Source organism: Ailuropoda melanoleuca, chromosome 15 (genome assembly GCF_002007445.2).
Source record: "Ailuropoda melanoleuca isolate Jingjing chromosome 15, ASM200744v2, whole genome shotgun sequence".
NCBI classification, from domain to species: Eukaryota; Metazoa; Chordata; class Mammalia; order Carnivora; family Ursidae; genus Ailuropoda; species Ailuropoda melanoleuca.
In genome coordinates, this window is record NC_048232.1 from 23,420,472 (window position 1) to 23,432,454 (window position 11,983).

The 11,983-nt window shown below is 36.7% G+C and overlaps 1 protein-coding gene across 7 annotated transcripts in view; it reads left to right on the forward strand.

The window, feature by feature from the left end:
* The window catches only part of MYO3A (myosin IIIA), a 236,746-nt gene that overhangs the window by 128,780 nt on the left and 95,983 nt on the right, over window positions 1–11,983 (forward strand). For all 7 annotated transcript variants that reach the window (XR_004620761.1, XR_004620760.1, XM_034643926.1 and 4 more), the window contains 2 exons: window positions 2,977–3,187; window positions 6,427–6,574. Coding sequence is in view for 5 of the 7 variants with exons in the window: in XM_034643926.1 (XP_034499817.1) it covers window positions 2,977–3,187; window positions 6,427–6,574 (359 nt within the window). In the remaining 2 variants the exon portion in view is untranslated. The remainder of the gene's footprint in view (window positions 1–2,976; window positions 3,188–6,426; window positions 6,575–11,983) is intronic.

Genomic DNA, 11,983 nt, shown 5'->3' on the forward strand with positions numbered 1-11,983 from the left:
ATCTGGGGATGTACTGTATGGTGATTAACACAATATAATAAAATAAAATTTAAAAAAAAAAAAGAAAATCTAATATTTTTTGGCACCCATGGGCCAGTAGCTCCAAGCTGATCTGTAGCTCCCAGCTGTCCTCAGTTATCGGAAGTGGAAGGAAAAAACAGAAAATTCCAATGATGAAATCTAATCTCACCATTGATCATAATTAGAAGAGTTATCAGCAATGAATAGAATGATTTACAACAGAGATATGTCGAGATATGTGTATACTTAGAAACTACCAAACTAAGAAATGGTTTTTATAATTGAGAAACTTTTTCTGTATAGAAGGAGACGGTCATATGGGTCACAGAAGGTTAATACTAATATGAATACAGTTAAAATTAATTAAAAAGCACTTTCTGGAATAGCCATTCATGGAAAATAGAAATTTTGCTAACTTACTTAAAATAGTTTATAATTAAGGTTGCAAGGATTTATCTTGAAACCAAGATCATGTTTCCTGATGATTTTACAGGTGCATTGTTTCAATTAGGCACCAGTTCTGTCTATTCTGTTCCATAAATATCTCTCAAATCTGAGCATTTCTCTTTATCCCCATTATCATCATTCTCACTGAAGACACCATCACCTCTCACCTGAGCTAACTGACCTCTAATTGTTCCTTCTACATCAATTCTTGAACTTTTCCAGGCTTTTTTCCACAATTCATTCAGAAACCACTTAAGCATGTATCAGTGGATTCTCTCAATCTCCCTCTCCCCCAACTTGTTCCTCTCCCTCTCCTCCTTCTATCTTCCAACTTAAATTTCTTGATTAGTTTCCCATTCCTTCTGGATAAAGATGATCAAACTAGAATTTTGTCTTACAAGGTATTACACTTAGCATTATATTCCTAGGTAGAATGCTTGGCGTGTAGTAGACAGTCAATAAATATATGTCAAATGAATGAAAAATGTAGGAATAGAAATAGACATATTAATCAATGAGAGACACTATTCGGAAAAAGATCCAAGTAGAATTGCTGGAAATGTCATTACAAATCACTAGGGAATCAGTGCTATAAGGACAGTGAACTGCCGAGCCATTTGGGGGAGGGGGAGTTCAAATTCTTGTCATAGACCGTATACCAAAATAAATTCCAAACCTGTATAAATTTAAATCCAAAAAAATCGTTGAAGTACAAGACAAAGTGCATTTATATAATTCTGAAATGAGAAAAGAAGGATTTTATGTGCAGAAAAGCAAAAGCAGAAAGGATTTTTTTAATGGATATTTGACTACATAAAAATTAAAGACTTTTTCATACTAACAAAAGAAAAATAAATGAAATCACAATACAAGTGGAAAATGAGAGAAAATATTTGCAATGTATATATAAACAACATGTGTGAGCTATAAAGAGCTTTTCTAAGCTGATTAGGAAAAGAAATATATCAATTGCAAATGACCATTTATAAAATAAAACCACCAATTGCTAATAAAAATATGAAAAGAAGAAAGTATATAGCTTCACTAGGAGTCAGTTAAAAACAAATTGAAAAACAAAGGCATTTTTTTCTATCAAATTGGTCATTTTCAAAAATCATAATCTGTAGTGCCCTTGAAATTATTGGCTTTTTACTTGGCTGATAATAATGTAATTGGTTCAGAGTTTTTGAAGAGCAGCTAAATAATATCTGTCAAAAGACTTAAATACGTTTGTATACTCTGAACCAGTTGCTGAACTTGGGCAATTTATGCTAAGACAATGATACAAAACAGGAGCACAGTTTCATGCCCCAAATATTTATCCCAGCATTCTTTACAATTACAAACATATGAAATGACCTAAACATCCAACAACTTAAAAATTATTGATATATTCTGATATAGAGCAGAATATTTTACAGCAAATTAAAATCATTTACAAGCAATATTTAACAAAATGAGAAATGCTTAAGGTATTTTATTAAGATGAAATGTATGTGCAGCATAGCGGCAGTAAACATGCCTAAAAGGAAGGTAATTCAGAGTGTTAACTTCAAAGGTAAGATTTCAGCAGTGAGCTTGTGTTACTGCCTCGGTCTCAAAAAAATTGTTTTATTTTAGTAAGGTTCAATGATCTTAGCCACCGAGGCAAGAAATCGCTTGTCCCAAATGCTAAAAGTAAATTCAAAATGTTGAAAGTAATTTGAAAGGAGAACAACTGGTTTTAAAAAATCGTCTGTGATGTAATAGTTTGGGTTAAAGATGTTTATTATATTCAAAAATGTTTTCTTCATTGAATTTAAGTATTATTTAAAATTCCCTGTGATATTTACTTATCGTTAAATATAAAGAAATGTTCCAGGTATCACATTTTAACAAACTTTAGTCATCGAAATGTATAACTGAGAAGTAGGATGATTCAAAAAATATATGTATGAATGTCAAGATAAGTTTTATGCTTTTTTGGTTAAATATTGCAGAAGTTACATAAAATACATTTGTATGGGTGTATCCCTGAAGTCTAAGTAATCTTACAATTAATTTCTACATTTGAAAATGTGTGTATAATAATGGCATCAAAATTACCCCAAATCTATTCATTATGCTTTTAAATTAATTTAACATAATTCAGTGAAATTATGTTTAGCGTTGTTTACATAAAGCTGGCTTGCACAAATGTTTTTCCCTCTGTCAGCCAGTTCGGTTCGGGTTGTGCCGTATTATACGGCAGCTGACATTTGACCCGTCAAGTAGAGAAAAAAATGATCAAGAAGAGCCATAGCCACTACTGAATAGTAACTTACTTTTACATTATAAAGTCTTCCCGTATTTATTTCATGTCATTTGAAGACAGTAAACTGAGATGTTTTCATTCTATGGGAGGTTACTCCATTGCTGTAACTTTTTCCTTCTTTTTTTTTTTTAATTTAGCTATTTCTTTTTTTTTTTTTATGATATGTTTGTCACCATACAGTACACTTTTTCTAACACATCTGTTAATTTTTTTAGCTGCTTCTCTGCTTTGCATTCAGGCAGATGAGCTACAAGAAGCTCTTACCTCCCACTGTGTGGTTACTAGAGGAGAAACCATCATACGGCCCAATACTGTAGAAAAAGCCACTGATGTCCGAGATGCTATGGCGAAAACTTTATATGGGCATCTCTTTAGTTGGATAGTCAATCGTATTAACAGCTTACTGAAGCATGGCACGTCACTAAGGTAAAAATTCTCATGGAAACTTTTTTCCCCGCAAATGTCAGGTGACGCAAATCTATTTTCTAATTTACGGATTTGTATATGCATCCCTCTGAAGATGTTTCTAATTGTTATCATGCAATTGTTTAAGTTCTTTTTCAGTAGATCTGTTTTATTTCCTAGTAGGACAGTATTGGGCCAGATAACTATACAATTTTTAAAGTGCTGGGACATAAAAGCTATAGCCAACATGAACAAACCTAATAGAAAGTGAATTTTTAATGTGACATCTTATCAATGTATGTGTTCTTTTAAGAAGAAGGTGTACTGTGAGCTGTATACCACTTGCTACTTGCAGGAAATGTCATTTCAGCAGGGTTGGTGTTTTGTTTTGTTTTGTTTTGTTTTGTATGTTTGCTTTGTTCTGAGGGATTGAATTACATCTTGAAGGCAAAGGAGAACTTTCTCTTTATATTTTAACTCCCACTATAACCCCATTAGTGTAGGTATCATGACCTGCCATGAAATTTGGTTCAGAAATGCTCTAAATAAATAGTAAATGATAGAGCCCATATATGAACAATACTCTTATCTGACTATAAATCTATGCCCGCATCTTAGAAATAATCACAGCCACCATTAACTGAGTGCTCTCTATGTGCCAGGCATTGTGCATAGATATGTCCTCACATTTACGCCTAAAGCTTTGTTCTGCCACAAATTATACAATCCGTAGAGGTTTGTATACGAAAAAACAAGATACGTACCGACCTTAAGTCACCTCACACACATTTGCTTACTAAGCATAAAAGACCATTTTATACACATTTTGGGCAAGTAATTCACTGTCATTTTTCCACTATAAACATGCCACACTATAATATTATCCAAAATGCCTAAGAGATTGTGCATTATTCTTAACTCTCTATCCCTCAAAATTGCTTCTTGCCTCCCTGCTAAACTCTAGCCTATCTGACCGGGTCTGCAAATCAAAATCCAATTTGCCAATTAGGATTTAATGGTCAAAATACTTTGTATGTTCATGTGTGGCCATCTGTATGATGCCAAGCTTTCAGGTGAAAATGGAAACATTCAAGAATTTTCAAGATCTGTATATTCCACAAACAACCTCATTTTGTTAGTTATCATCTGCACGTCTGGCCCCTAAGTGGTACCCAGGAAGGTATGACTTCCAAACAGGCGATCGGCGGAAAATCCCACAATAGCCTATTCACTACTTAGTAACTTTCCTTTCCATACACTAAAGGAAACTGTCCAAATCTTAGATTTTTAAATGTTTTACAGAATGTTTAGGAAACTAAAATAAGGCCATTCAAAGAGTTTAGTTCAATCTGGAAAGATTTACGTTAAGATTTTGAAGAGCCTGCTTTCTGTGCCAGGCTTTGCTGCTAACTTGTTGGGCAAGTCACTGCATTACTCTGCATCTCGTCCTCTTCACCTGTTCAATAAAGGCAAGTCAGTGGTCTTAATTGTTGGTGGGTGTCTTGGAGCCTTTTAAGAATCTCTTGAAAACTATGTTCTTCACTCCAAAATAAAAAATGGACATATTCCTACATAGCCACCAAAATATGACACATGACTGTGATTCCAGACCCTTGAAGGCCATTAGCAGATCCCAGTTTAAGAATCCCTGAATGAGGTCATCTCTAAGGTCCGCTTGGCTCTAACACATTATTAGACAAGTTAAATACCTATCTCAGTGGGATCCTGTGGGATGACAATTTTTTAAAAGAATAATAATTTTGACTAAACCAGCCTAAATTTATACTTACTCTTCAAAATAGGATTTTTTCAGAAGTACTTGGATAGCTTTGCTTTTGTTGATCCTGTCACGCAGTGTTCTGTAACTTTGTGTTCTGAGTTCAGTCAGTTCTTCCAAATGCAGAGCGTCCTTCACTTCCCAGCATGTAGCTGATAGTGGTCATTTCTGAATCACTTCCTCACACAGCACTAAGAGTTAACCTAGGTTTAATAAATAGTGAGTACAGTGAGATGTTTGTACTCTCTCTCTTTCTTTTTTTTCCCAAGTAGGCTCCATGCTGGACTCAAACTCATGACCCTGAGATCAAGACCCAAGCTGAAATCAAGAGTCTGACGCTCAACCAAGGGAGCCACCCAGGCGCGCCTATTCCTCCTTTTTAAATTTATATGAAAATAACTTTGCAATGCATATATTTCTTGGGGTAGGGCCAAACTTTTGACCAAGTATCTAATTTTTAATGAAGAAAGAGGTAACAATTATGGAGGAGCAGGAAAAACATGCCTTTGGACTATTTAATTATAAAATAGTTATTTAGGGCTCCTGGGTGGCTCAGTTGGTTAAGCATCTGCCTTCGGCTCAGGTCACTATCCCGGAGTCCTGGGATCAAGCCCTGCATTGGGCTCCCTGTTCACCCCTCTGCCCCTCCCCCTGCTTATGCTCTCTCTCTCTCACCCTCTCTCAAATGAATACATAAAATCTTTTTAAAAAATAATAAAAAATAAAATAGTATTTCATTGCATTTTAAAGTATTTAATTATAAAATAAATTCAAATATATCTTTCTCCAGGTTACCATTTATTCTATATTAAATAATTATGAATAAATAACTCAAAAGTAAATAATGATTCTTTAAAGGAGGTAAAATATTTTTAGCAGGATATTTTAATTGTCCTAAAGTGAAAGACTAAAGATACTCTTACACAAAATTTTTGCTTTTCTTTTTTTTTTTAAAGATTTTATTTATTTGATAGAGAGACAGCTAGCGAGAGAGGGAACACAAACGGGGGAGTGGGAGAGGAAGAAGCAGGCTCCCAGCAGAGGAGCCTGATGTGGGGCTCGATCCCAGGACTCTGGGATCACGCCCTGAGCCGAAGGCAGACGCTTAATGACTGAGCCACCCAGGCGCCCCACAAAATTTTTGCTTTTCTGGTATAGCTTTTATTGAGCATATTTTTCTGTGCTCTGAGTGCTGGCCAGGTTTTCCCCATGATTTGTGACTTACTTAGGGCTATGATCTTATACCCTTGAACCCACAGGAGAAAGTATAGGAGCTGTTTCTATAGTACAAGGAAAATCATATATCTTTTACATATTAAAATTAATGCTACTTACTTTATATCCCATGGAGAAATTTTTTACTCTCTGTCTTGGTAGTAGTTTCTTAGCTAAATCACAAAAGTATCTTCTGAGATGCCCTACTTTACATTCCCTCTTAAGAAAGTAAGTAAGAACTCAAAATAATGCCTCTTTAATTTTCCAGTGGGAACGCTGATGAACTGAGCATTGGCATTCTGGATATATTTGGCTTTGAAAATTTCAAGAAAAATTCCTTTGAGCAGCTGTGCATTAACATTGCAAATGAACAAATTCAGTATTATTTCAATCAACACGTGTTCACATGGGAACAGGTAAGTCAAGGTGCTATAGCGATGCAGGCATGTTTGTGTGTTGTATGCAGAATTGTACTAATGAAGCAGAACTTCAGTCATAGATTTCAAGCCTTAAACATATAGGCAACGGGAAGATTTTCTTTTCTCCATGGCCCGTAGTAAAAACAAAAGCAAAACCAGAAAGCAAGTATGAATTTAGTGTGTCTCAAAGTGTGATGTTGAATGTCCCCCTTTAAAAATCAATGCACACTTCTGCAAACGTAGCAAGTCTGAGCCCTTGTAAACAAAGAAGTTTCCTTTGGAAATTTAAGTAAGCAGATGTGTCCAACTGTTTCTCTTTCTGTAGACTGCACAGCTGAAATCCTGTGTGAAATTTAAGTATCCATCTGAAATGCATTAAACTCAGAATTCCGGTAACTAGGCAACAGAACACGAGATAATGGGTTTGATGCAAATGCCACGAAACGGCAATTTTGTCAGGGTACAACGTGTAATTTATGATTCAGCCTCAAAAATCAGAGAGTTACTTAAATTGCATTTGGCAAAGCTATAGTATTAAAATTATTCAAACTATTTTATCAAGTCAAAAAGAAGCGGTTATATTTTATATCATTTAGTATTTCATTGGTCTCCCTTTAATAATAGGAAATTATTTTGTGCTTACTGATTAGAACCGAAGTTTTTATTTAAATTTGAGATAAATTAGAAGTACGTAAACCTCTTTTGATTCAAAATATCCTGGTTTATGGAGAATTTACTTTAAAATTGCATTATGAAAACACTAGTAGCAAAAGAAAGCATTTAGATCTTGATATTTCTTAGGCCAATAAAAGGGATAAAAATGTAAGATTTTATCTGTGTTTGCACAGCTCCCATCTGCCAGGATCTGTTGTATCAAATAGTCATTCCTTCTCTTCTTTCTCATTCTCTGTCTCTGGCTTTGTCTCTGTCTCGTCTCTCTCCACTCCTCTCTCTCCACTAGTGCTATCCCTCAGTCTAGATAAATAATGAAATCTTTAAAAATTATTAAGAACAAAAGCCCTTCTCCAACCTGCTTATCACTTAGCCATGGCCTCTCTCTTCCCTTCATAGCCAAACTTCTTGAAGAATTNGGCTTTGTCTCTGTCTCGTCTCTCTCCACTCCTCTCTCTCCACTAGTGCTATCCCTCAGTCTAGATAAATAATGAAATCTTTAAAAATTATTAAGAACAAAAGCCCTTCTCCAACCTGCTTATCACTTAGCCATGGCCTCTCTCTTCCCTTCATAGCCAAACTTCTTGAAGAATGTTCGGTATTCCTTGCGCGGTATCGATCTCTTCCCTGCTGAGTACAGAGTCTGTAACATCTGGCTCTGACCACCCCCCCCCCACCATATGGGAATGGGCCTTCCTAATCTCATCAGTCATTATTAGTATCAGAAACATTTTAGTCTCTACATTATCAGCCTTTCTGTAATTTTCAAACCTGTTGACAGATTCACTTTTCTGGAAAACCCCTCCTTGGGCATCCCAAATACGATCTTTTTGTTACTCTTTCCGTACCGTCCCGTAAGTCAGTAGTTCTGAACCCTGGCCACATATTAGAATGACTTGGGTATCTTTGTAAAATCCCAGTGCCCAGACCCTGTCCCAGACCATTTAAATCAGATCTCTTGGGATGAGACCCAGGCATCAATATCTTTTAAACTTTCCCAATCTATTCCAAGGTACAGCCATGGTTGAGAACTGCTGTCCTAAATGCTAAGTGCCCCAAAGAGTTCTGTCCTCTACTCTCTTGTACTCACTAGGAAAGATCGTCTATTTCCATTATTTCAATCACGCCCTTCATGCTAGTGATGCTCAAGTCCCCGTCTCCCATCCACCCCTCTTTTTTAATTCCTGGCCTCCATTTAAGACAGCTTCCAGAACTTTATCCAGAATTGAACCTGTCATCTTTCTCTCTTACAGTCTTCTTCAGTGAATGACATGTCTGTCCACCCACTTACTCAAGCCAAAAATGTCGTGTTGCATTTCATTGCTCATTACTGAAATCCAGAAAATTCATGAGACTTGTTCACATTCCTCCCTCCTGTATGCTCCAGTAAAAATATTTGGTTTATAATTTGCCTTTCTCATTAGGCTGCAAACTCCTTGAGGTCAAGGATTATGTTTTAATTCATTTGTACCGTCAGAGCCTGACCTATAGAGAGTGCTCGATAAATATTTATTAAATTAATGTCATCTTGCTTTAATGCCTCATGGTGTTCACAGAACCCATTCTAACCAGAGCTTGAAACAAGGAATTTTTGTTTGGACTTTTTTTTGTATAATAATTTTTTATTATGTTATGTTAGTCACCATACAGTACATACTTAGTTTTTGATGTAGTGTTCCATGATTCATTATTTGCGTATAACACCCAGTGCTTCATGCAATACGTGCCCTCCTTAATACCCATCACCGGCCCATCCCAATCCCCCAACCCCCTCCCCTCTGAAGGCCTCAGTTTGTTTCCCAGAGTCCATAGTGTCTCGTGGTTCATTCCCCTTCTGTTTGGACTTTTTGATAACAATCTATTAGGATTACCTCTTTCATAGAACCGAGTACATCTTCATGTATTTCCTGTGTGATTAGTTAACAGCTCTTGCTGGTAGGTCTCTGTGATTCTTCTCTTTTGGGGGTTGAGGTTAGAACCTGGGTTTTTTTGGAACTAGCCTTTAAACCAATGTACATAATTTTCAATAATTATTTGCTTTTCACTTTTTATAGGATGCTATAGCTTACAGTGCACTTTGATTGATAGTCTTGAATTTTATCCATGATCGTAATGCTCTTAATGCTTTTTGCCTTTGGGCTTGCTTCAAATGAAACTATTCTGTTTTGGTTTTTTGGGTTTTTTAAAATTTTTTTTTATTATATTATGTTAGACACCATACAGTACATCCCTGGTTTCTGATGTAAAGTTCGATGATTCATTAGTTGCGTATAACACCCAGTGCACCATGCAATACGTGCCCTCCTCACTACCCATCACCAGTCTATCCCATTCCCCCACCCACCTCCCCTCTGAGGCCCTCCATTTGTTTCTCAGAGTCCATAGTCTCTCATGCTTCATTAAATGAAACTATTCTGAAAGACTCTTTTAAATATCCTTGAGAGGCTTTCAAGACAAAACAACTCAAAATTGTCCCCAACAAATTAAAATTTCAACTGGAATCCAGGATTATACAAAGCAGTTTGAGGAATTAAGGCCATTCACAATCCTTTCAAGCGCCTTCCTAGGGTAGCAACCCAAGAATCCCTGCTTCATGCACAACATAATCTTACAGGCCCGGCATTGGCAGCTGAGTGATCAGGTTGACGAATGTGTGATCCGCTGGATATGGGATTAGTCAGTGATTCTCTAGATTTTAACATGTGGGTGCACGTTTGGTTGGGTTTTCCCCCCCTACTCTGTCACTTCTCTGTGAATGCAAAAATTGTAGCTGAGAGATACCAACTATAAGCTGTGTGTATTAGCTGTAGGTGGAGGACATGCTTATCCTGATTTCTATAAATGAGAAACAGCTATTGAGCTAAATTATTAAGTAAAGCCATGGTCACACTTTCCTTGGTCAAATATAACCACAGGTTTGACCTGAGAGCTTCTCGATTTAATAATGCCACTATTGCTTATCACTAAGACATACTGGTCTCAATTTCACGGGCATTCGAATAATCTGGGCAATCTGAGCAAGACATGAGCCTCAGGCAACACCTTCACAGATGAGACAGCTTCTGGTTCTGTTTAAACCAACAAACATTATCTTTACAAGCAGTCCTACAACATTGGGACATAAATAAAGGCTTGCTGAAAGGGTTTTTTTATTTAGCCCAAGTTCAACTGATAATGTAATATACAGTGAGACACTCCATCCAGCAGAGTTGGTTATGAAGGTATTTTGAATATCATTTTCCTATTACTTTCTTTTTGTTGTTATTGTTAATGTTATCTTTGATTGATTCTGAGCCAGGTGTGCAGGGCCAGCTTTTTGCTATTTTTTTTTTTTAAGTAGGCTCCATGCCCAGCATGGAGCCCAACACAGGGCTTGAACTCACAACCTTGAGATCAAGATCTGAGCAGAAATCAAGAGTCAAGACGCTTAACTGACTGAGCCACGCAGGCACCCCCTATTACTTTCCGCTAAAACAATCATCAATAGACTACAGTAAAACATTTTTAGCTAGAGTTTATGGCACTGACTTAATCCATATTTTGCTGGGTGGATAGTTTTAAATAACACATATCTCCTGAAATTTTTCTGGAGTTTGATGTTCATAATATTTGAAGCTTCCATACTTTTCCAGCACTAGAAGAACCGTTTTATATATACTGATATTAACAAAATTTAAAGGGACAACTTATATCTTAAAACAATGGTCTGAAAACTAAATAATAATCACAGTCTCCACCCCTACAAATAGACATTAAGAGTATAGTTTTAATCTTTTAGTATTCAAGATCCGAACTCTTCTAAATGAGTTGCAACTGAAAAATGTATCATTTTCCGTCAATTTTATTAATTCCACAAATAAGGTATTCATATGTCAGCCTCCTATTACATTTGTATTAGTATTATTTTGATGCACACTATTTACTCCCATATTTTTCAAAAAGCTTTTAGTTAGCATCTCAAAGGCAGCAAACAAATAAGCTCCTGTCTGATAAGGGAGGCATCGTTTTACAGCAGCCTGCACACTGAATCTCCACACTGACTGTGTAGACAAGATTTTGCTTTTGTTTTGTTGTTTTTGTTTGTTTTCTGGCTCTCTTCCATGTGAGAGAGAGCGAGCACAACAGTAATCAAAGTGTGATAGAAAGCTTGAAGTTCTCTTCAAGTTAGAGTCATGCTGAGGCTGTGGGAGGTGGGTTTTGTCCTTTCTTTTAATTGGGCACTACGGTGTGATGACTGTGGTGTAGCACCTTCAAAAGAAATGAACCCTGTTCCCTAGAAGCTTGTTTCAAATCAAGGGAAATGAACCACCAACCATTGATGAGTCACCAACGGGCATGAGTGTGAGTTGGAACAAATGCCATTGTTCTCTGGGGCCATTAGGTGTCCTACAAAGCATTATTCTAGAATCCTGAAGATTCACTCTACTTGCTTATACTCCTGCTTTCATCTTACACCTAAGATGAGCATTCTTATCCGTTCCTATAGCACATCTTTCTGGCTATTAACTGAACTAAAGTTCATTTTAAAAATGAGCTGTTAAGATTTGTTCTGTACAGGGGTGCCTGGGTGGCATAGCGGTTAAGTGTCTGCCTTCGGCTCAGGGCATGATCCCAGCGTTATGGGATCGAGCCCACATCAGGCTCTCTCTCGCTATGAGCCTGCTTCTTCCTCTCCCATTCCCCCTGCTCGTGTTCCCTCTCTTGCTGGCTGTCTCTATCTCTGTCGAATAAATA